Raw genomic sequence first — 25,092 nt, forward strand, 5'->3', positions numbered from 1 at the left:
CATTGTGAACATTCAAGATCATGCCTAGGGAAGGGTTGTGCAAACTGTGCAGTACCACCCAAATTGCGAGGCGTTACCATTTACACCAAATTTACATTACTGAGTCCCAGTACTGGATTTCTGGATCTAGTAAAACAAACAAACGGGAGATTTGTGCCAGCTTCGAGCCAGACTTGCATCCATCCATGGATGTGACCGTCTACTGGGAAAGGATGGACGCTAACTGGGCCCACATTGGGCCCTGGCCGAGGCGATTTCATTCTGCACATGCTCAGGGCAACTGCCTTGGATCCCCTCAGGAGATGCTTTTATTCTTAATCTCACACCCCCTCTGATGGCCAGTATTGTGGCACCCATTTGACAGATGAGGCAGCTGAGGTTCAGAGAGGTTAGGTGACTTGCCGCCGTCACACAGCAGGGTTTGAGGAGAGGTTGACTCCCCATCTCCTGAGCCTCTGGGCACTTGTTTGGGGCGGACACTAACTCAGGAGGCCCATAGGAGGTGAGACATTGTGCCTTTTTAGGACTGAAAAGATCTCCTGAGTGGAAACAAGGGGCAGCACCAACATAGGGCCCTCAGAGGAAAACAACAAACACACCCAAACAATAAAATAGCTCTTTTTTTAATTCACTTTGATTCGGATCATTGGAAATGTTCAACAATAAATAAAACAGAGCAGAGGCCGAGGAAGGCAGACTTGTGCTAACTTCATTCAAAACGCATCCAGCTTAACGGAGCGAGGCTGGGGGAAAAGAAAGCAGATTTTAAAACACCAACAACCAACCGAACAAGATTGCAAAGAAGAGAAAGTGCTCAGGAAGCTTTGGCTTTGCCGTGAATTCAGTGACATGCTAACGTGATTGTGCCCCCACGGGGATCCTACGGGGCGGGGTCCTGACACTGCGGGGAAGCTGGCGTCTGGCTCTGGGCCACGGCAGGTGGGCAACAAGTGGCAGTTCTGAACTATGACAGAAGCTAAGCAATGGGGTCAGGTCAAAGGCGTGTGGACCTCTGAGGGGCTGGGAGGGAACACAGGAGGCCGGGGGCGGGCTGTCTGTCTGTAGGACACATGGTGTTCTCTGGCGCTTTTGGTACGAATAACGTGCCTAATGCCCTGATGCTGACAAACTGAGATGCGCTTGGCCTGTCTCTGCTGTTCCTCCTGTCTCTCTTCCTTTCTTTGCACAGAGGTGTCATGTAGCGCCCCGGGGGCAGGAGAGCTGATGTGTTTTTTTGCTGAAGAAGACCTTCCTCCAGGGGAAGACTGGGCTAACATCCATGCCCATCTTCCTCCACGTTATATGGGACACCCCCACAGCATGGCTTGACAAGCGGTGCCTCGGTGCGCGCCCACGATCAGAACCTGTGAACCCGGGCCGCCAGCAGCGGAGCCCACGCACTTAACCGCTGCACCACCGGGCCGGCCCCGAGCTGATGTCTTCATGACCAAAAAGAGGAGGAAAGAGGATTCCATCTGGAAACCTGTTAGTCCCGACCACAGGGGAGGATGGCTAGTGGGGGCCACATGTTGGCTGCAAACCCGATGTCTCCCATGACACAATGAGAGCCCCGAGCCCTTTGGAGGGGCGAGGACAGTTGCTGGTTCCTGGTGGCACGTGGCCAGCGTCCAGCCATCTCCAGCTGGACAGCGGCCACTCAGGGCTGGCCTGCCCTGGAGGAAGCGGTTCCATCACACCCACATGAGGAACAGTGAGCTCTTTTCAGTTTTCTATTTTTCTGTGTGTTCAGGCTGCCTTGAAGAGGACAGTTAAAGCAAACCTGACGGTTCTAAATGTTCTCCGTGATTCAGTTCCACTGGCACCAGAGGCCCAGGTCACCCAGAGGTGGGACTAGCCTTTCGCAGCCCCTCCTGGCCACAGCAGAGACTGGGGCGCCATCAAGCCTCTGGCTGCAAGAGCTGCCCTCCCCGCCTTCTCGTCCGGCTCCTCTATTTCGTGTCCTATTCTCTTGTATCAGCTTTCCCTCTAAGCACAGCCTGTGTGGTTTGCTAGACAATAGCTGATGAAGCCAGAGTTCCAAAAGGCATCAATTTAAGAACTTTCTTCTCTGCCCCTGATCGATCCAGGAGTCAGAGGCTACACACCCGGCCCCTTTCTCCCCTAACAGGTGGGTGAGGGCAGGGGCTCCCGGGGGATGTGGGTGCAGATGTCACCTCTGCTGGAGGTGCCTCCAGCTCGAGAGCATCAGCCTGCTGGCTCCCTGGGGGGAGACAGAGGCTGGGATGCTGCTGAGACATCTTGTTGCTGAGACTGCAGGTGGGGACCCACTGTTCCCTGCCCGGGGCCACAGGGAGTCCAGCTGTGTGTAGTGGACACAGGAGAGCCTCCCCGCGTGGGTGCTTCTCGTTCTCCTGCTGATCGTGGGCCGTGTGGAAGACACTCCCGTCCGATTCCCAGCCACCCTCACCCAGGTAAGGCCCCCACTGGCTTAACCCAATGGATGCACTTAATCCCAGCCACAAAGGCTGGCCTTTATTCGCGTAAGTGCCCATTGCTAAGCGAGAGCGACACAAGGAGACGTCTGCTGGCGCTCAGGGAAAGAGCAGTGCTGTCTCCTCCGCTGGAGGGACGCTGTGAGGAGGCAGGGACTACGGCCTGCTGGGGGAGCAGAGGGGCAGCCTAGGGAGGAAGCTCGGCAGCGAGAGGCAGAGCAGGGTCAGACACCTGCACCTGGTTACGGATCTTTGAGATGCTAGTGGAGCCCGGCTAAGGAAGCCCGCCTCCGGATGTTTCCAACATGGAGCCAATAACGTCCTATTTTTGCTCAAAATCTGTCTGACTTGTGCTATCTGCCACAATTGGTTCACTTCTGCCAGTCACTTCCCTTCTCTGGGCCTTGTTTTTCTCATCTGTAAAACGGGAGATCCGACTCTGCAGTCTGGAAAACATCTCACAGCTTGAAAAGCCTAGAGGGAGGGAGGGAGAGACGGGACCGGGACCAGACAGCAGGCCGGGCTGTGTGAGCTCAGCCGTGGACACGTCCTCCCTTTGGGGACCTGCTCTGGCACAGCAAAGTCCAGAGGCAGGTTGCTCTCTCTGACCCTGACACCCCTCAGCAGACTCAGCTCACAGGAGAAGGGAAAGTGCCTGACTCCACACGGCTCCCTGTCTCGGCATCCATTTTTCTCAAGATACGTCCTTAGGATTAACCAGCGAGCCTGCAGATGCTTGCTGAGTCCCTCACATCAAGGACTGCCATGACCTCCAGCCCTCGAGGATTTGTGATGACCTCACAGCGACTTACGAGCCTTTATCAGTCAAGAGAGGCTTAAGTGTTGAAGGATTTTAAAGCTGGAACAGTTTTTTAAAAAAAAAAAAAACTTCTGGATTCTAAATCTTCGAGATCTAATAAAAGCTTTGGAACCTGTCCCCAGGAAAATGCTCATATGCACAGACTCGGGGAAAAAAACAAACTTCGTGCGCAACTTCTGGGCACTCTTGTGATTCACACGATGCCATCTGTGGCCCCTAGGCTCCCATAATTCCTCCCTCCCCGTTTGCAGAGGGAGAAACAGAGGCCGGGGAGAGCAGGACTTGATGGAGCACTGCAGGGAAGGGAGGAGGCAGGCCCCTTGCCTTCCATCCGAGACTGGCATCCTTCACACTCCGCCAGGAGACTGTCACACCTCCCCAAAGCAGCAGTGGCCTTTTAGGAAATGCTGTCAACAGGAAAAGTGGCTTTTCTGATTACGTGTCAGTATTGGAGCCAACAATCACTATCGTTACGCCTGTGACTCTACTCCCCAACTGGCCCCAAGCAGGTTCCACTGAGGTTTGGAGATTCCTAACCTGAGACTTTATCCAAGTCCACAATGAGAAAGAAGGAAGTGGGGCTGGAAGGGAAGGAGATTCAGAGCATTCCCCAAACCTACCAACCTGACACCCCAGGATTTGCCCCCAGTGAGCCCCCAGGCCCCAAGTCCAAGGATTCCCGCAAACCTCGCTTTAAGCTCCCCATTCCCCAGCTGCTGGATGAGGCAAGAGCGAGCTTAATCAAAACACCAGGACCAGCAACAGAGCCACAAAGTGCACACAATGTTGGCTGAATTAAAAAAAAAATCAATAAATAATCAGGAAGGCTGACGAGGAAGAAAGAGCAGCCGGGGAGTGAGAGGATGAGGTATGACATAGCCCGCCCTGACGGTCACGCTCCTAGGATGGCCCCCCGGCCCCCAGGACACCACGCAGGTGGCCAGCAGGGCCAGAGCTCGGGCCCTTGGGGGGAAATGCTGGCTGGCAGAGGCTCTCCGCGTGGCCTTGGAAGGTTATGGGCACCAACGCCAACGGTCTGTGAAAATGAGTGACCTTCCACGGCTGAGGCGCCTCTGGATGCATCGAGTGTCATCCGAGCTTTGTTCCAACTCAGGCTCTGGCTCAGGAAACTAGGAAAGATGTCCCCAGCTACAGAGCCACGGGGGGCCGTTACCAGGGGTCCCCTTTCCTGAGTCGGGGCTTTCGCCTCCTTTCAGCCAACGCATGCATTTCTCCCCGAAATACAAAGGCACGTGGAAATAGTCAGATCTGCTTTCAGCCATGTTATAACCACAAAGATCCATTACTCAAGGGAACATCAGCTTGGGAAGAAGATAACTCCTGGAGTCGGAGACACCTTGCCAAGTGTCGGTGAAGACCTTCAGGGTGGGGAGCCTCCCCTGGCCGCCATAAATGAGCTTTGGGAAGAAAGGGGAGACGAGGTTGTCACGCCAAGTGAGACACAGGCCAAGCATCGTGCAAAGAAAGGTGTCACCTCGCCCCCAGTGCCTACGTGGCCCGACGTGGCTCTGTCCTGGAGGTCATCCTCACTCACAAACAGCCCAGGGAGAATCAGTGTGAGTGTCAGCCCTGGACCATCTTCCCTGGGAAGCCATCCTTTCCTTTAGAATATGAGCGTCCTCTGTATCTGCTCCCCCTGATTCCCAGAAGCCAAAATGACCTCAGCATTTGGAGACTGGACCTCTCCTCGTCCGTCTCCCCACCTTCCCCGGCCCTGGGACAGCAGCAAGGAGCTTCTCCCCCCCAGAGACCAGTTCTGATATTGCTCTGCAGCCCTGGCAGGGCTCGGCGACCTTGCTGAGTAGATGCTGCCAAATGTTGGGGTGCAAGAGGCTGCAAGAGGCACCTGGGCGCACCCTCAAGGCTGGCCCTCGGAGCTCCAGGGACGGAACGGCCCTGGCGAGACGCTGGGGCTGGACCTCGAGAGGCGCGCTCTGGTGCATCAGCCCTTAACCCTTCGCAGTGTCATCTTCCCTTGAATATCCGGATCTTGTCGATGGACGCCAAGGTGGCCGTCACGTTGGACTCGAAGTCCCCATCGTGCACCCCGGTCTTGCGAAAAGCCCCCGCCGACGGGTTGTTCTCCCAGTAATGGTGCCAGTTCCCTCTGCTGTCTGCCCCGAAGCCATACAAGTCCACCTGTGGGGTAGAGCAAGGTGAGACCCAGACAGCAGGGGCGCAGGCAGAACCTCTGAGAAGGGAGCCGGCGGGCACCCCCGGAATCTGTAAACACCACTCCCAGGGATTCACAGAGGCCCCTCTCTAGGTTCCTGGGACTCCCAGGGGCTTGGGGAAGCCAAAGCGAGCTAAATAAAAGCACAGTGCCCGAAGGCACGGTGGGAGGCTACGCCTGTGGGTGGCCATGAGGGTGCTGGGTCTCACCTCTGGGGCAGGTACAACCTCCTCTCCGAGGCTTGAGGAGCTAGGACGGAGGGAGTGGAGTAGAGAGGAGAGCAGGGCTCTGAAACCCAGCAGGCTCCCCAGTCCCAGCCCTGCGAGTGCCAAAGCGCTTCTCTGAGCCTCGGTTTCCTCGTCTGGAAAATGGGGCTGAGATTAACCAGCACAGTGAGGCAGCTGGTGGGTGCTGATCCTTTTCTTCCCTTAGGCTAACGTCCACCTGGGCGGGGGGCCTGTCTCACACGCAACAAGCATTTACTGAGCACTTATTCTGTGCCAAGCTCTGGGCTGAACACATCAGAGAGCTGGCCGGCCGTCATCAGGGGCCACCCAGGTGGGTGCTGGGAAATTAGGGACTCGGGAGTCAGCTCTCAGCCCTTGGCACTTATAACTTATGACAAGCATCATGAGTGGCAAATGACAGACAGGAGCTAATGTCAGGGCTCCCACAGCACAGAGGAAGGAGGGGCTGATGACCGCAGAGGTCAGAGAGCTCATCCGGGCAGGAGACATTTGAACTGGGTCTTGGAAATGAGCAGAAAATGACCAGGAAGAGACATGGGGAGGGGCTTCCAGGGAGAGGAAATGCTACTTGGGCTGCTGTGTGGAGGACAGATCTGAGCGCGGGGGGCCCACCAGGGGCAGGAGATGTCTCTGGCCAGCGTAGCCTTTTTGGTAAATGCCGGCATGGACACGGGCCTGCCCCAGAGCAGGGGGGAAGAGATGGGGCAGAACCCCATGGGTCTGTGACCAGCAGGCTAGGGATTGGGGTGCAGATGAGAGGGAGATAGGGTTCTGGGAGGGCCACCCAGGTTTCTGGCTGAAGAGACGGGGGGATGGTGACAGAACAACCGAGGCAGAGGTGGTGGATGTGCCTTGCCACCCTCTGCATCTCTCCCTAGGATTTCCAACCGTGAGCCAGGTGGGGGAGGGAGGAGCCATATGTGACAAGAAGGGACATCTGAGTGCCCTGCCTGAACCTAGTGGGGGGTGGGCGCTGTGACCCCCCTCCCGCTCCTCTGCCCAGGGTAGCAGTGAGCACCCCAGATCATCAATGGAAACCCAGGCACAGCCTGGCGGATGGTGAGGCCAGCGCATCATGGGAAGCAAATGCTTCGCAAGATCACAGGTTCTCAATCTCACCGAATAGCGGGCTCCCTGGGTGCCTGGTTCCCACTCTCAGAAATTCTGGTGACAGCGGGCTGGGGTGTGGCCTGGGTGTTGGGGTTTCCCTCCACAGATGTTTCTAATGAGCAGCCGAGACTGAACCCACAGCCTCGCTGAGACAATCTGCTCCTTTTTTTTGCCTCCAAATCTGAGCTTCCGCCCATTGGTCCAGCTCTGCCTTGCGACCTCACACAGAATGAGCCAGAACTCTTGCTCCTGAGAACGTACTCACAGAACACTGCTGCTCCTTAAAACACCCTATGAGAGAGGCCTTGCACGCCCCGCTGTAGAGAAAGGAATCTGAGCTCCCGGAAGAGACGGGCTGTGCTGGGGCCTGGAGGGAGGATGGGGTCAGCCTGGCCGCCGACGCCCTCGGCCCTCTCTTGGGAACAGGGAATGAGGAGCCCTGGCCCCCCGGCGGGCACAGGGGAGAGGGGGCGTACCTCATCACAGATGTGCAGGGAGAAGATGACCGAGAGGATGCCGGTGGACGGGTACCGCCCATGGCCCTGCAGCCAGGTGTCGAAGACGTACTTGATGAAGGCCGGGTGGTAGATCAGGATCTGCGGGAGGGGAGAGGCGGTTGGCACAGGACACCCAGCACCTGTTAGGTGCCACCCACTGCTGTGGGCACGGGGGACCCACAGCGAGCAGAACTGACAAGTGCCCCTGCCCTCGTGGGGCTGATGTTCTCGGGGGAAAAGATGGGCAGTAACGTCTATCATGAAGACAGAGGATGCTGGAAAAGCACCTCGGAGAGAAATACAGCAGAGAAAGGCAATAAAGCACGGGGTGAGAAGGTGACATCTGAATAACCATCTAATGAGGCCAGGGAGCCAGATGCGAGGCTGCGGGAGGAGGTTCCAGGGAACAGCATGAGGTGGGGACAAGGACCCTCCTGTACACTGCAGGAACACACAGGCACTGAGCCACCCATCCTGCCTGATGTGGGCCTGAATGATCTCCAGTCCTGAAAATGACCCCGTGTACTAGCTTTCCCTCTCCTCTTGTTACAGGTGAGGAAACAGGCTCAGAGAGGCTGAGTGACATGCTCAGTGTCACACAGCCAGCGGGGGCTGAGCTGGGAATATCCTGGTGTCCAGTCTGGCCCTGGTTCCACGGTCCACAGCTGCCTTGAGGACAGCGGAGGGGACTTCTCAGACAGCAGAGGGTGTGCACGGCCAGGGAGCCTAGCAGTGGACTGCAGTGGAGACTGATGCAGGTCTCTCTGCTGAGCTGTTGTCTCTCAGCCTGGCCTCAGGCTACTGCCATCACTGGGAGGCTCTCCCTTCCACCGGCTCTGCCCTCGAGGTTCGCATGTGGCTTCTTCCCTGCTGCAGCACAGCCCCCTGCAAAAGGCAGGTGCTGGGGCACGGGGAGAACTTCAGTTCCACCCATATCGAGAACTAGCTATGTGTCCCTGGGCAACTGACCTGACCTCTCTGACCTGATCTCCCCATCTAAACATGATAGCGTGTGCAAGGGACCAGTGCGGTGGACCCTTCCCTTCCTTCACCCTTCTGCCCTTTGCTCATGTCTTGGCCAACCCCATAGCAGGGCCCACTGGGGAAGATGGAGATATGGAGACAGGAGGCGAGGTCTGGCTTTGAGAAGCTCACATTGTAGAGCAGAGGTTCTCAAACTGCATCTGGCATCCCAGAAGGGCTCGTAAAAACCCAGCGTTTCTGATTCAGTAGATCTGGGGTGGGCCTGAGGATCTGGCCCGGGGTCCCCACTTGGGGAACCTTTCCCAGGGTTTGATTCTCTCCAGCAGGGAAGCTAAGTGCGGGCTACCTTCCACCACCTGGGGGCTCAGGGGCTCCCCGCAGCGGATGCTGGCGGAGAGGGGAGAGAGGGCGCTCTCCATCATGACACAGAGCCTTAAAAGTGAGCCGGAGCCCAGAGGACAAGGGGCCTGAGCCCCGACTCACCTTATCCTTTTTCACTTGGATCTTCGCGGGCACAGGAACGTAGGTGCTGCAGCGGGAGAAAGAGCAGGTGGGTAAGTGGGGAGCGCGCTGGCTGCCTGCATGCAGCTCTGGGGTGATGCTGGAGCGGGGGGCAGGGCAGGAGGGGGAGGCACAGGCATTGTCTCCAGGACACCACTTCCCGGCCACAGCGAGTCCCCGCCTGCAGCAGCAGCCCACTACAGACACCAGAGGGCGAGCTTGGCGAATTCCAGGACCTGCTGCTGCTTCCTGCACCTTCTCCCAGAGGGTTAAGAAGGGACACTTACCCTAGGCCCAACACAGCCTGAGGGGGCACAGCAGAAGCCCAAGCCCGACCCCCACTGCTGGGGTGCCGGCTGGTGAGGTCCACAGGGCCCCCTTTTCATCTGCAAGGTTATACGCACCCCAAGGTGAAGGTGTAAATGCCCGGCCACCTGGCCTTATGTTAGGTCCAATTGGTGCAATTCACACACCCGAGCCTGTGGGACTGGGCAGAAGGAGCGGGCAGCCGAGCCCAGGCCAGGCCCGGCTCCTCCTCTGCCCGAGCCCGCTCCCCTCACTGCCTTCTCCTGAGAGCTCAGCCCCCCGGTTTCCTGCGCACCAATCCCTCAAGGCTTCCCACAAGGAGGCTTTTGGCCATCTGGACGTTGAAGCCGCTTCTCTCCAGGAAGAGAAGGGACTCAGGAATCGGGCCCACGTGCGAGCCTGGCTCTGTGCAGAGTTCATCTTGGGCAGGACAAGCTTGTGTCTCCCTGGGAAATGGGGGCACTAATAACCATCATGAGAATCAGTGAGACAGCACGTGCCGAATGCCGAGGGCAGAGCGCGGAAAAAAGCAGATGCTCAGAAGATGTGAGCAGCTCCCCCCCCCCCGGCCCCGCCCCACTCTGCAGGCAGCGCAGGGAGACTCGGAGCTGACGGGCTCGACGCTGGTCTCCCTGCCCACCTAGGGCCACTGTTACAGTTTGAAGGCAAGGGGCTGTCATCATCAAGGAGCACGGCAGAGATAAGGAAGGGGTCAGAACTGGCACGTGCTGAGTCCTTCCCAGGGGGGTGCCCCCTCTCGGGAGCTTCCAGGGTTTGGGGAAGCAAGTCTTGGAGGTGTATTCGGGAGTCATCGGGGGAGGGAGGCAGAAGATCTAGGTGTGTTAAGCGTGATGGGAGGAGAGGGACCAGGAAGAACTGGAGGGTCGGGGGCCGCCTGTGGGCTGAGGGACTCGTCATTCCAGGAGGAAGCTTCGGGAGGGGAGGCATTCCCGCAGAGGAGCACCATGAGCAAGGCTGCAGTGGGGGGAACGGAACGGCATGCTAGGGGCCGGGAGGTGCCCACACAGCGAGGAGGAGCAGAGGGGCGGGCCAGTGCACCGTCCATCCAGACGCCCGAGGGGACTTACTGGGAGATGGTGCCCGTGGTGGTGGCGCTGACCACCCACTCCAGGTCGGTGGTCTTGAAGGGGACCAGGACCATGCTGACGTTCTCCGCCAGCTCCCGGAAGCTCTCGGGGTACACCAGATGGTGGGTGGTCTTACTCCCCACGTCGGCCTCAAACCCCGCTGTGGGGGCCTTGTTCATCCTGGGAGGAGAAGGAGAGAAGGATGCGCATCGCATCACACGGGCACTGATTCTGAGGGTCAGCTTTAGCCCCACAAACCCGCGGGGCGACCTTGGGCACAGCACCCTCCTTCCCTGGGCCCCAATCCTCATCTGTCAAATGGAGACAATCCGACACAGCTCAAAGGTTCTCATGACATTTTTCTAGTTTACCATCTCGAGTGAGCCTAACCATCGCCACCGCTGAGACCTACTGCGCACCAGACACTGCCGTGGCCAGGTGACACATCTCATTCACCTTAAGGATAACTGTGTTCAGTAGGTATTTCATGGTCAAAGGAATCTGAGGCAGCCTTGAACTCAGGTCTGTCTGACTCTGACCCTGCCTCTTTCCCCCCACCACGGACATTCCCACTGGGCGCCAGGCACACTGAGGCTCCGAGAGGCCAGGTGAGTGGTCTGAGGACAAAATCAGAGATCACAGAAACAGGAGACCATTCTAGAAGGTGCCTGGGCGTTGCCAGGCTCACCGCTGCTTGTGCTTCTCGTGCTGGGGCACTTGGGCCACTGGGTTGGGTGAATGGTTAGGGGCAGATGACGAGAAACTCCGGAGAGATGTGGGGCATCTTCCTGGAATATCTATTTCACTCAGTGACAGGGAAATATGTTTTACACTAAAAGCATACGGTTATATTATGGCCTAGATTGCAACATGGGGATGAATTTTAAATATTAAACAAGTCTTCGAATTAATCTTGCCCTCTCACCAGCCCTCTCGATGCCAAGCTCCTGGCCCACTGGCTACCTCCTGTGCTTGGTTTCCTCTCTGCTAGTCCATCTCCAGCCTGCAATGCACAGATGGGGAAACTGAGGCACGGAGGGTGCAGTGAGAGGCCTGGGGTCCCCGGGTAAGTGTGGGCTCACCAGGACTGGGAACTTGACCTCCTGACCCTGAGCCAAGATGCCTCCTGCAGCTCCAAGGGGCCCCCGGGTGCGGCGAGGTGGGCTAGGGTGAGGGTCCGGGCACTCACCTCAGCACGAAGTCGTGACTGTCTATCTGCGGCCCGTACCAGGACTCCTTCAGGTTGCCCGAGTTGCCTACAACGGCACAGCGCCGGCAGCCCACCGACCTCTTCTCCAGCAGGGGGTCCACGTTTCCGGGCACCACTCGGAACAGCTCCTTGATGGTGTCGTTCAAGTTGTTGGGCTGCTTCTCCCGCTGGAGCCTCTGGGGACAGAGGACAGAAGGACACAGGTCAGCCTGGCTGTGCTGCCTCTGGCCAGGGGGCTCAGCCGCCCTGCTGCTGGGCCCCGAGCTCCCCACTTTTGCTGACTGGGCCCTTCCCGGTACCCTTCTCTCTGCTGGCTACCTGGAGACTGAAGAGGCTCAGACAGCCACTTCCCCTTCCAGCCACTTCGTTCTGCAAATGTTCACTGAGTACCTACTATGTGCTAGGTACTGCTCTGACCACTTGAGGCAACAAGACTGGCTGATATGAGTAAGGCACGTGAGAGCAGAGTCAGATGACACTCCGTGCCCACTTCCCCTGCATCTGCCCCCCTCACTCTCCCGCCCCTCGACTCCCCCGGCCCCAGGATAATTGGGCTCTGGCCCAAAAATCAGCCCTTTGCTGGATGCATCAAGTCCTCCAATATCTGCTAGCAAACTGTTTTCAGCCTTGTAGACCTAGCTCAAGGGTCAGCTGCCCCAGGGCCTCCCTGACCCCCAGGTGAACACTGGCTTTATCCCGAGGTTGACCAGCCATTCTGGTTGGCCCAGGACTGAGGGTTTCCCCGGAGGCAGGACTTCCAGAACTAAAAGTAGGATGAATTAGTCACCCAGTGATGCCCTCCCTGCACTCCCACGTCCTCCCTCGGCCTCAGGTGGAGCTCGGCTGCGCTGCGTAGTGACAACTGTTGATGCAGCTTACTTCCTTATTCATAGTGAAACCTGGAGACATTTCCTAAGAGGTACTCCCTCTGACTCTGTCACTTCAACTGTGGATGAAGGATGCTCTGGGGCCCAGACTGGTGGAGCCCAGTGTCCCAAATCCAAACCAGGATTTGAACCCAGGCTTTTAGAAACCTGCCTTAAAGTTTCTCCCACGATATCACTCCTGCCTCAGACCCCTGGAACCTTGACCTTTGGAAAGCCAACTCCCTGGGGTTGGGGGGCGGGAGGTGGCTGTGTGGTGAGTCCCATCAGTCACTCCCAGCTCCAGGGACATGGGAGTGGCTGGAGAGAAAGGAGAGGCTAGCATTTGCTTTGGTCACTGTCTAGGAGATTAGTGACCGGGTTGTGTGTAGGGAGATCCAAGGGCATCCAGTCCCCACTTGGGATGGAATGGAACAGGGTCCCCAAAGGAGAGGCACACCAGGAGACCCAGATGGCTCCTCTGGTTAAAATCGTCTAGCATCTCCTCTAGCATAAGACACTGCACCAGCCTCAGGCAACACGAACAGGACCCAGACCACACTTCACACCAGGATGGGTATAATAAAAAAGAGGGAAAATAACAAGTGTTGGTGTGGACGTGAAGAATCTAGAACCTTCGTGCATTGCTGGTGGGGATGTAAAATGGCGCAGCCATGGTGGAAAAGAGGTCGGTGGTTTCTCAAAAGGTTAAACATAGAACTACCATATGACCCAGGATTTCCACACCTAAGTATTGACAAAGGATTGAAAGCAGGGGCACAAACAGTTATTTATGCACCCATGTTCACAGCAGCATTATTCACAACAGCCAAAAGGTCGAAGCAACGCAAGTGCTCACTGATGGATGAATGGATAAACAAAATGTGGAATATACATACAATGGGATATTACTCTGTCATGAAAAAGGGTGTTTTGATACATGCTACAAATGGATGGACCTTATGCTCAGTGAAATAAGCCAGACACAGAAGGATAAATATTGTACGATTCCACTTAGATGACACACCTAGAGTAGTCAAATTCATGGAGACAGAAGGTAGAATGGAGGTTGCCAGGGGCTGGGAGGAGTGCTGAGGGGGAATTAGTGTTTACTGGGTAGGGAGTTTTTGCTGGGGTTGATGGAAAAGTCCCGAGTACAGATAGAGGTGATGGTTAAACAACATGGTGAATGTATTGAATGCCACTGAACTGTACGCTTATAAAGAGTTAAGATGACAAATATTATGTTACATATGTTTTACCACAATAAAATGAACCAACATCCAGATTAAGCACCTGCTTCTGATAGGATCTCCTGAATGTGTGATCATCCAGGATCTCACTAAGGTGCAGATCTGACTCTAAGGGCTGGGCTGGGCCCAAGATTCTGCATCTCTAACAGCCTTCCAGGAGATGTTGCTGCTGGGGGTTCAGCGACCCCACTCTGAGAACCCCTGGGGCAAACTCCCCTGCAGGAAACTCCTGGAGAGCCCCACCCAGGAAAGGCCCCTGTGCACCCCAACATTGTGAAGAAGAACTCAGGGCCAGAAAGCATCCTCCATCTGTGTCACTGTCTCTGGGGAGCGTGACATTGCATGGTGGATTAAGAAGTGATGTGGCATTCTTTTTTTTTCAGTGAGGAAGATTGGCCCTGAGCTAACATCTGTTGCCAATCTTCCTCTTTTTGCTTGAGGAAGATTGTTGCTGAGCCAACATCTGTGCCCGTCTTCCTCTACTTTGTATGTGAGATGCCACCACAGCATGGCTTGATGAGCAGTGTGTAGGTCCATGCCTGGGATCCGAACCCACAAACCCCGGGCTGCCGAAGCGGAACGTGTGAACTTAACCACTATGCCACAGGGCTGGCCCCAATGTGGCATTATTTAATCCAGCACCCAACAATATTTACTGTGCACCTACTATGTGACACGTGTGCGTGCTTTGCCTCGGAGGCCTGGGGGTTTGAAGACTCAAGGCTGGCAGGGGAGCTGTCAGCACGGCATCGTCTCTCCCGGCAATTACTGACCTTCTCTTCTTTAACGACTCACTTTAGAAAAAAAGTAAGTTTATCTTAAAAGGAAACTCACATCTCTACCACTAGTGGAAAACATTACTTTGCAGAAATGAAAAAGTAATTGTATAATACAATGAAAACAAAACATTATTTGGTCCTAGCTCCATCCTGTTGCTTGCCCAGGCAAGCTGCCCCGTCTTCGTCAGAAGGAAGATTGACAGGTGTTAGAGAGGTACATAATGAAACATCGGGCCAATTTAAAACCCTTGTGCTGCAAAGACGGAAGGAGAATTAAAGCCTGAATTACTTCCTCGCTCCGCTCCGTGAGGCAATGTTCTGGAACGCCCTGCCCTGGTATCACCTAGAATCACGCTGCGGGCCGCATGCTTCAGAATCTCGGATCTGTTCCAGCCCGTCATTGGCAGAAGGGGAGCCTGAGGCCCAGAGAGGGACGGGTCTGGGCCCCAGGGTGAGCACCTCAACACATCAACCACCAGCAGAGCCTGGTGGAACTTGAGTGGGAAAACCGAGTTGTGTGTCTGCGGGTCAGAATCCTAAAGCATCCACTTACTGGCTGGGTACGTGAGGTGGGTCAATGCTGCGTCCCTGTCCCCCTTGGAAGCAATATTCTGATTTCTCTGCCTTTTGTAAATGACAGTGAAAGCACTGCAGGGCTGCCGACAGGCCCACAGGGGAGAATGGTGAGAAGTTCTAGGACGCCCTCTCCCTGCTCGCTTTTCCTGACTCGTTTCCAAGTGTGTTTCTCTGTCCACAGTCAGTGCTCAATGAGTGCCTGTCGCCTGGTGGTCCAGGCTCCTCAAGGAAGCAGTGTCTTAGGGCAGAGCCCAGAAGCAGAGGCTGAGACAGGGATGCGGGCACACAGCGCGGGCACGGTCTGCAGGGAGGGATGAGGGGAGACGGATGTGGACTCCATCGGAGGAGTCCAGTCCAGCAGGCTGGGACCAGGGCGAGGCCAGCGAGGTGTCCGGGGCACCCAGTTTAAAGAGGACTCTTGTGCTCAGAGCACGGCCAGGAGTGGGCACCTCCCTCGTGCACCTGCACTTCCGCCAGATCCCATGGGAGCCCTGCAGACTCTGTCCCGCCTTGAGGCACGATGGCCGGCCTTCTGTACCCCGCGTTCCACCCCGAGCGTGCTGGAACGAGGTACCCTCCCTTTCCCACCCTCCCTTCCTTCTCTGCCCAGTGAACCCTGCTCCTCCCTCCAGGTCCAGCTGACGATGCAACACCTTCTGGGAGGCCTCCACGGGCCCCTGAAATATTGGTCCCTGGCCTTACACACGTGGTTAGCACCTCTGGGCCCTCAGCACGGGCCTTCCTGGGACCCAGCTGCAGTTGGCTTGTGTGTCCGGCCCCCTCGGCATGGGATCAGCAAGCACAGGCATGACACACAGTTATGTGTGTCATATGTTTGACATATGTTCACTAAGTGAATGACCTCTGCCAGGTTGATACACATTCATTCATTCATTCCACCCCTCACCACTGAGCCGCCATCACTTGCCAGGCACTGTGTGGGGTGGGAGGTAAGAGATGGGCAGAAGGAGCTTAGAAAGCATTGTGCTGGGCTCTGAGACTCATTGTAAGCGGAAGCCTGCCTTCTGTGGTCCTTACATGCCAGGCCCTGTGCGAAGAGCTTTACAGGCATTTCCTCATTTATTTCCCATAACTGTCCTATGAGAAAGGTGGTGTTAGGTACCCATCTTACAGATGAGAAAACTGAGGCTTGGAGAGGTGAAGCGGATTGCCCAGTGCCTCCAGACAGTTTGCATACCACGGCCTTACTTCAGAGTGTGTCCTTTAACTAGAATGTGACCCGACTGGGCCCCTCCCCAGCCCGGTGACCCCAGGAAGTGCAAACTAGAGGTAACAAAATATTTACAAGCCCTCAGGATTCTGGGGAAGGGGAGGGGCAGTGCGTTGAAAGCTTGGCCCAGGGCATGGCCAGAGGTGGTGCTTGGCACGGGATGGGAGGCCTTATTGTGCACTTGTGCACTGAGCATGGATGTTGGCCGGGGAAGATGCCCCAGTGGGGAGAGGACAGAGACCAAGGGCAGGTGGCCGCAGGCTCCCTCTCCCTTCAGAATGCTCCCTGGGCACCATCCACTTGTGTCCTGAGTTTGCGGTAAACGGGGAGGAGGATTTGACATGCTACACGTCTTGTCTCAGAACTGGGGAAGAAGGGACCCTCGTCCTGGCATCTGGGATGAGAAGGCTGGCAGGCTGATGGAGGGCAGTGTGTCCATCCCGGGCCGGGCCCTTCCCCGGAGGCCACGCTGTGTGATGCTGTCAGCCTCCTGGCTTGCAAGGCGTGTGGGTAATTTATAAATTGACCCGAGAGTGATTGCTCCTGTCTTCCTATTCCTGCTAGAACTTTCATCTGCTCTGTCTCCTTCGCTAACTGGAATTCTGATGCCCATTGACTGCTGGGGAATATGAAGCTCAGAGGCAGGATGGGAGCTGGGGACCTCACAGTTGTCAACTAAGTCTCCTTTCAGCCCGCCTGGTGGGCCGTGGGCCCTGACATCGCATCCCTTCCCGTTTCCCCAAACCCTGGGGAGGGAGGGATGAAGGCTCCCACTGGCCTAGCTGGCCAGACAAGACAGAGAGACAGAGGGCGATGTGAAGATGGAGGCAGAATTGGAGGGACGTGTCTACATGCCAAGGAATTCAAAGGATTGCCACAACCCTCAGGAGCTAGGAGAGGCACAGGATGGACTCTCCCTCAGAGCCTCCAGGAGGAACCAACCTGGCCGACACCTTGATTTCAGACTTCTGCCCCTAGAACTATGAGAGAGTACATTTCTGCTGTTATAAGCCACCAAGTTTGCAGTAATCTGTTACAGCAGACACAGGAAACTAAAACAGGTCCCTCTCCTCTGACATATATAGTAGATGCTCAGTAAAGAGTTGTTGAATGAATGAATGACCAGGATTCTGAATCCTGCTCAGTGCCTGGCAGGGCCGGAGTGTTTGGCAGCCGGGAGCACCCCCCCGCGCGGCCCCCAGCCCCACACTCAGCCCCAGCTCTCACCAGCCACCAGTTATAGGTGTCTTCCTCCAGGAGTGCGTTCTGCGCTGTCAGCAGCGGCTGCATGGACCGGTTGAACCTCTCGTCGAACCAGGACGAGACCTCCCGCTGTCCGATGCAGCGAGCGCAGGTGCAGGGCCTGTGGGGATACCGCATCAGCCTCTTGACGTTCTCAGAGAGCTCGAGGACCATCTGCTTGGGGAACCAGGGGGTGGCCACCATGGTGTTGGAGTAGTTCAGCAAGAAGGAGGTGAGGAAGATGAAGAGGATGAGGAGGGTGAGCAGTTTGAGAATCCTTTTCCTCGTGGTCGCCATTTCTGCTTTCCTGATGGGGCCTCCCAGCGATGGGCCGGAGGAAATCACGAAGAATTGGGGAGGAACTTTGAAGAAAAATCCCAGAGACGGAGGCTTGATCACAAGGCAACGGGGGGGGGGCCTGGGGGCCTCAAGGCCTGCTACGGCCGACTTCACTTCCACTGGGCGATGGCCACCCGGGCATGCCTGACATCACCCCGAGATAGTCACAGGCCACATGGACCACTCGTGGTGGGTTGGTTTTTCTTGCATATAATTTGTCTTTTCAGGAAATAAAGTAGCCTGCTTCGTTAGCAATCTTTAAACCGCTGATAACATCTCTCGATGAAGCTTTATCAACCTTAACAGCGATTTCCTTTCCCATCCAAAGGGGTTGTGGGGTAATTAAACTTCGTGACACTCCAGGGTCCCTCATGGGGGAGGGCCTCAAAGGAAGGGTCGCAATGCAGGACAGAGGGAAGCTGTCTTTGCCACTGTCCTCCGGAAAGGATGGTGTGTGACGCTCCTTAATTAGAACTGAGTCTTTCCCAGGCTGTCACCAGAGATGTGGCTGTGAAGCAGCCGGCTTGATGAAGGCACTGAGAGTTGTTTGTCACCTGCACAGAAGAAGAGGAAGAAAACAGGATTAAATTCTATTACCTTGTTATAAAAAAATATTTCTGTCTCCCCACCTCCTCCGGGATGAACGCCATGATCTTCCACTCTGTTGTCAGGCAGACTTGGTGGGCAATCTGTTTATCCTCTTGAGCCTCAGTGTGTGCTCGTGTGCAACGGGGCGTTAACGCCTATTCTGCAAGGTTGCTAAGGCACAGGGACGGTGTCCCACCCATTTCTCCTGCAACCAGAACCTAGCACATTTAAGCATTCAATCAACATTTGTGAGATGAGTCAGTGACGCATATACAGAGCAATGCACACAGAGATTGCTAAGTACGGGCTACTTTCCCCCTCCTTCACTCTCTTATGGGTTCTGAATTTCAGCAAAAAAATGGTGTGCTTAGCACACGGCCCAGGCTTCCACTTACCCTGGAATTCAGGCTCTGCCAATTAGCCTCAGTCCCGTACACTGGGCTTTAGATGGCTCGAGTTCAAGTTCTGGTTTACCAGCTGTGTGGCCTTGGGAAAGATACTCAACTTTTCTTTTCTATGAACTGAGATAATAATACCCCACTGACAGAATGGCATTGAAGATAAGATAAAATGACATATGCTGAGCTTCTGGTATCTATTTGGCAATTGCTAAACTTTAATTTTCCTCTTTCAGTGTGTGAATGAATGAATGTTCTTGGATGATCCACTTAGAGCCGGACACAATCACACATTCACAAGTATTTCCTCAGATGATCCTCAAAGTGCATCGCCAGCTAAACAGGCGTTCTCCATCTTGTCCTTGGAAGACGCTGAGATTCAAAGAGATTAAATGACTTGCCCACGGTCATGGGGAAAGGAGGAAGCAGGATCTGGATCCACATCCACGACCCTCTGATTCTGTGCACCTGGAGAGGCTGGGCCACCAGGAATGGGGGTGAGGGGCTCTGCTCTGGAAGTGACACCCCGTCTGTGAACTGGTCTTCAGATGACCACAGTTGAGGGATATAGAGAAAGAGATATATTTAATCAAACAGGGTAAACGGGGGCTCCTCAGATGCCCATAACACAAGACCCCAGATGTGCCTGACTTCTGGGGGCTTCCGTGCAATTGTGGTCGCCTCTCTGCAGCCTGGTGACTCTGGACTCTGCATGGAATGTGCCCCCATCTCTATCTGTCTGACCAATCTCTCTCCATCCTCAATGTGTAGATCGTCAACAAGCAGGATACAGTTTTTCCAGGAAAGTGACAGCTGGAGGGAGATTGATTACCTTTTGGGAGAAAGAGGGGCAGCTGGAAAATCAGATTAAATCCACAGAGCCTTCTGGAAGACCTCTGGGGTTCAAGATGTGCTTGGCGCAACCCCTTACAGCTTCCTCAGCTCCCCAGCTCAGTGGGCAAGGTCATTTTGATTTGCCCACTGCTCCTTTTTTCATTTTTCACAACAACCCGGCTTGTATTTAATACCTAGTGGTGTCCACAGCTGTCCCTTCCAGCCGGCCCCTGCCCCACCATCAGAAGCAGCTCTGTCATTTGAGTTAGATTAACTTGCCTATCTTCAAGGGCAGGCTCCGATTTAACTTGGCCTGCACAGGCTTCCCGCCCCTCTTACCACAGTAATTGGTCCAGGGATGGGTATGTGTCCTAATTCATCAAATCAGAGTGAACCCCCTGGCTTTGGTAGGGAGGGAAGAGATTTTCTTTTGCTGTGGCTGGTTTGATGTTTGCATGTGGAAGTCAGGGTCGTGCTGGCCATTTTGCTAGCTCATGTGGAAGAGGTGAGAGCTGAACAGGGCCCGGGCAAATGGTGCTAACTCCCTGATCTAGCCATACCTGTAGCCCACCCTACACCCTGACTTTTTAGTGACATGGGAGAATAAATCTCCTTTATTATGTAAACACAGCAGATTACTTGTAACTTGAAGCTGATCCAGAGGTCACAGTTGCTCCTGCCTCTGGCCTTCTGCCCAGGCTGTCCCCACTGTCTGGTAAATCCATCCCATTGTGCTTCGTTCTTATTCATTCTTCAGAGCGTAGCTAGCGCTGACTCCTGGAGGAAGGCCTGCCCACTCCTCGCGTGAGTAGAGGCCTCTCCTGACTCCCGCAGTGCCCTGGCTCCACTCTGCCTGCACTGTTTACTTCTCTGTCTCCTCCCTGGGCTGGGAGCTCCATGAGCTTAGAAACTGAGTCTCTTTCTTTGCTGTGACCCTGTCACCTGGCACACGCATGGCATGAAGAAATGAAGAAGTGAATGTAGGGAAAGGCAAGAGCCAACAATTCAGAGGCGAGATCTCAGCAAGAAAGCACAGACTAAGGGTTGGAAGATTCTGAGTCTCACTGGGCTGTATCACCCATTGGCTGTGTGGCTGTGAACAAGTTACCTACCCTCTCTGAACCATTCCTTCAACTGGAAAATGGAGCTGATAACACCTATTCTGCTCACTTCTTGGGGCTGTCAACCAAGCAAGGTCTGTCCATTCATTTGATATTACTCACTGCATATTTGCTGGGGCCTACGCTGCGCCAGGTCCTGGGCTGCGTGGCTAGGATACATCATGCAAGATTCTACGGTGGGAGCTTTCCAGGCATCTGCAAGGCCCCAGTGCCTTTGGGAGAAAGGATGCTGGTCTGCCTGGATCAGCGTGGAAGAGAGGAGCAGGTGATGGGATCAGAGAGGAGAAGGCCTGTATGTGGGTGGGGCAGAGAGCGTGCGGGGCTGTGGAAGCCATTATCAAGATTAGGTCTTCTCTGAGTACATGAGACCTGCTGGAGGGTCTGAGCAGAAGAGTGACACGGTCTCACTACAGTTGTCTTCGCAATGAGCAGGGATCATGATGTTCTTACTGACTCTGTAACCTGATGCCAAGGGCAGAGACAAGCTCACTTACACAGATGGCTGTTGAACTGCATTGATCGAATAGGGTTCTGAATGAGAGGTCAGGCTCCCTGCAAAGTCCTGGCTCCCTGAGAGAGACAGGAATGTTCTAAGCTGATGCTGGGGGTGGGGTGAGAGTTGGGACAGAGGGCAAGGCTGAGATGCAGGAGCGAGGGGACGGCGACACACTCCTCCCGTCCATCTGGCACGTCCTGGGAGCCACATCTGGAGCCAGGGTGCTCATTTGAACCCCACCTCCCAGCCCCGGCTTCTGGGCTGGAATTAATTAGCACTTTCAAGAGCTCAGGAAAAACCTGCAGTGGAAAAGCAAGAACCCGCCTCCACCCCTTCCCCGGCCCCAGGGCCCCAGGGAAGAAGCGAGGGATGCGTGACTTCCCTGTACTTGTCGGTGAGGCAGCCGGCAACACGTGGGGACGCCAGCGCTGGCTCCTCGAAATGGAACCCAGGCCAAGACGCCACAGGCTAAGAGCTTTGCGTGCCAAGTGTGCAGTGAGGGAGGCCGGCCACCCCTCCCCAAAACAAAGAGAAGGGGCGAGGGAGGGGCGAGGATACGGCTCCTGTCCCGTCTGCAGAGAGGCCGTCACCTCATGGCCCCGCGCTGGAATATTGGAGGAGGCACGGAGACCATGTGTGTGACAGCCTAGGGGGGTCACCAGCACAATGTTGACACATGTCAGCGCCCTTTCAAGGACTCAGAAAGCAAGGATTTCCCTGAGGAGGGTCCCTAATGAAGACGAACTCCCTTGGCAATAGGGAGAGGCGGCAATTACCAGCCACTGAGCGAGGAATTGTTTCAGATGCTTGGAAAACCAAGTGAATGAACAGGATGGGTGTCTGAATGTTCCATTTTCGCCTGCTGAACCACACAGTAGCCATGCCAAGGCTGGGACGCCCTCCTAGCTCTTTGCGGAGCCTCCTGTGCTACGGTTGTCGGTGAAATGACTGAGCACGGCAGGTTGGTGGCAATATTAGCACTTCTGATAAAGAGCTGCCACACTGTCCTCTGTGTGACCCTCACATCAACTGGGACAAATGGGTAATCATGCTTGTTTCCCTGAAATGGGAAACTGAGGTTCAGAGAAGGCAAACGGCTTATCCAAGGTCACACAGCAAGATGGTGGCAAAGCCAGCACTCTGACCCAGGCTCCTTCTACGTAGACACGGCTAAGCCTTCCATTTCATCAATTCCTGCTCTCATCTTCCTTATTTCCTTTCTTCTCATCTTTCAACTTCTTGAGATGGATACCACCTTGTCCCTCCTCTCTTCTGCTGTGTCTAATCTGTTTGAATCATATATTAGGTTCTTCATTTCAGTTAGTGTTTTTTTCAGTTCTAGAATTTCTGAGTCCTTTTTTTAGAAGTTCCAGTTTGCAGGTGAAATTCTCCATCTTGTCATCTCTCTTCCTGCAATTATTCATCACAGTTATTTTAAAGACTATGTCCACACCTTGTGACATTAGGACAACGTGTGGGCCTATTTCTACTGTCTGTTTTCTCTCTTGGGTCATTTGGTCCTGTCTCCTGGCATGCCTGGTAACTGTGGACACTGTGGATGCCAAAGGTGCAGAGGCTCCAGGTGAGGCTGTCCTTATACAGAGAGGCATCTGTCCTCTCCTGGGAGGTGGGTAGAGCAGGGCACACACCTTGTTCCAAATGGTGATAGGGATGCTTGGGTCTGCACTTCAGTCTTCAGGACAACTGGCTAGCTCTTGTTGGCCCTTAGTTACAGGGCATAGCCCTTCTCACAGGATAGCTGGGCGCCGACTAAGGCTCCTCTTCCTTGCAGGCTCTCATCTCCGATTTCTGTCTTCCCTGCCTGGTGAGATTGCCAGAAGCTCGGTCCAGCCTTTCACCCTCTCACCCTCTGTTTTCAGCTTGGTTTCTCAGGCTCCGGTCCCACACAACTTCGCTACTGGCAACGCCTCGAGGGGAGAAAGAGGCACAGAACGACTCTCTTCCCTGTGGTTCCCTTTGCTCTAGGTTCTTGGTCCTTTAGGTTTTGGCTGACTTGGTAGTCCTGAAATCTATTTTTTATTATTTTATTTCTTTTACTCCCCAGCCTTGTGAGACTGAGCTGCTGCTCCCAGCCTGTCCTCTGAACCGTTCTATGAGTCGGCACGTCCCTGTGGCAGGAGGGCGGCAGGGAATGCGGGGCTCAGCCCACTCGTTTCTCTTCTCTCAGGGGTCTCCACCCCTCAAGTCCTGGCTGTCTTGGTTGTTCTCGAACACCTTCAAAGAGCTGGAGTTCTATCTTATCCAGCTCTTCTAGTCTTCGGTGGGAGAAAGGGCCTGGCACAAGCTTCCGCCACAGCCAGAAGCAGAAGTCACGGTGTCTTTCCTCTGCCTCGTGGTGCGCCCGGTGCCTGGCGTGGCGTCCTGCACAGGTTAAGGGCTTCGCCTTTCTGGAGAAGAGAGTGGGGCCCAGAGAGGCCCCCGAGGCCCCACAGCAAATGTCCTCACAGCAGCGAGCGAGCAGATGGTGGAGGGAAGGGAACAAATCCACAGGCCAGAGGGTCGCAGCTGCCGCCTCTGTCTGCCACCACCTCCCGCCCCCGAGGAGGCCCAGCTCCTCCTGCCGCCACTGCCTCCTCCCACACCAGCTGCGGGACGCACAGCGAGGATGGCTCCCCGGCTCAACCGGTCCTGCGCACATGACGAGTCCTCGTGGGGATTTAGCATCCGTGAACCTTCTGAGTTGGAAATCGGACCCCGCCATGTCCCAGCCTTGGGGTCCTGGCTGGCGTCACGTGGTGGCCCAGGGTGGCATGGAACAAGAATCGACTGGCGAAGGGCCCCAAACCTTCCATCAAGGGACAGAGACTCTTTCCTGAACTGCTCTCCAGCCCTGGCATGGTCCCCGGACACTAGGAGTCCCTCTATTCTGGTTCCGTGAGGAACCTGCCAGTGGATCACTACCAACACTTGTTGGAATAAAAAATGGCACAGACAGACCTGGGTTCAAATCCCGACCCCTCCCATTTCTCATTGTGTGCTCATGAAAAAGGCACTGCATCACTCTGACACTCGGTTTCTGAATCCAAACAGCGGGACTAATAGTGCCCACATGGCGGGTTGCTATAGGGTAAGATGCTTGCACAGAAACAGAGTAAATGCACCATAAATGTCCATTCTCTTCCCTCCCTACATATCGGGGTCCTCTTTGTAAAAAGTCTACCAGAACCCCTGGCTTGCCCAACGGGGACAGTTTCTTAAAAGACCACATGAAACCAGGCATGAAAGAACCCACCAGGGTATTATGAAAATGATGATTCCCCTTTGCTGCAGTAGTTGTTTCCATTCCTCGAGGGACTGGACAGCCAACACTTCACTGCGTTCTGCTCTACTGGCCATGACCTCTGAGAGCCTGCAGGGAAGGGTCGGCAAACACCAGAGCGGTAGAGGCTTAGCGGAGTGTCTGTAGTTCACACGCCCAAATTCTCTGAGCATTAACGCTGTCGGCGTGTGAGGGCTTTCGGGGCATCTTGTGTCTTGCTGCTCTTAAGACCCCAATGCTAGTTGCAGCCTATTGACGAGAGGGTTCTTTCCTCCATCCTCTGTGCCCTCTCCCCTGTACTCAGGGGCTGCAGGTCTGGAAACTACATTTCCCAGCTTCCCCTGCCCGTACTGCTCTGGACGCAGTTGAGATTCGGCCACTAGGGGTTGGATAGGCAGAAGGGAGGCAGGGGCTGTCCTCCCTCCCGCAGTGGTGGACTCTGCTGTCTCCCTGCCTCCCCCACCTCCGGGCTGCAGGGCAGGCTCGGATTCTGCCCTGGCTTCCTGTAGCTTCCTGGCCTCTGGGGCTCAGCCTGGAGTAGCAGGACCAAAATAGGGGAGGCCTCTCTCCTGTCACCTTTCCAACAACTTCGCAAGCACCAGATCCCGTGAATCAAATCCTTCTGCCTGAAGCTTTGGTCTCGGTTTCTTCATCCGTGACGTGGGGATGAGAATAGTACCT

The 25,092-nt window shown here is 55.2% G+C and overlaps 1 protein-coding gene across 3 annotated transcripts in view; it reads right to left on the reverse strand.

Moving 5' to 3' along the window:
* Positions 1 to 5,063: 5,063 nt before the first annotated feature.
* Positions 5,064 to 25,092, reverse strand: part of LOC131419631 (CMP-N-acetylneuraminate-beta-galactosamide-alpha-2,3-sialyltransferase 1) — an 87,961-nt gene continuing 67,932 nt past the window's right edge. For all 3 annotated transcript variants that reach the window (XM_058564971.1, XM_058564973.1, XM_058564972.1), the window contains 6 exons: positions 17,341 to 18,248; positions 11,391 to 11,587; positions 10,202 to 10,381; positions 8,790 to 8,835; positions 7,302 to 7,421; positions 5,064 to 5,433 (listed from right to left, as the gene is read on the reverse strand). In XM_058564971.1, coding sequence (XP_058420954.1) covers positions 5,260 to 5,433; positions 7,302 to 7,421; positions 8,790 to 8,835; positions 10,202 to 10,381; positions 11,391 to 11,587; positions 17,341 to 17,652 — 1,029 coding nt within the window. In that variant the 5' untranslated portion in view covers positions 17,653 to 18,248 and the 3' untranslated portion in view covers positions 5,064 to 5,259. The remainder of the gene's footprint in view (positions 5,434 to 7,301; positions 7,422 to 8,789; positions 8,836 to 10,201; positions 10,382 to 11,390; positions 11,588 to 17,340; positions 18,249 to 25,092) is intronic.

This window comes from Diceros bicornis, chromosome 21 (assembly GCF_020826845.1).
Source record: "Diceros bicornis minor isolate mBicDic1 chromosome 21, mDicBic1.mat.cur, whole genome shotgun sequence".
Lineage (NCBI taxonomy): Eukaryota > Metazoa > Chordata > Mammalia > Perissodactyla > Rhinocerotidae > Diceros > Diceros bicornis.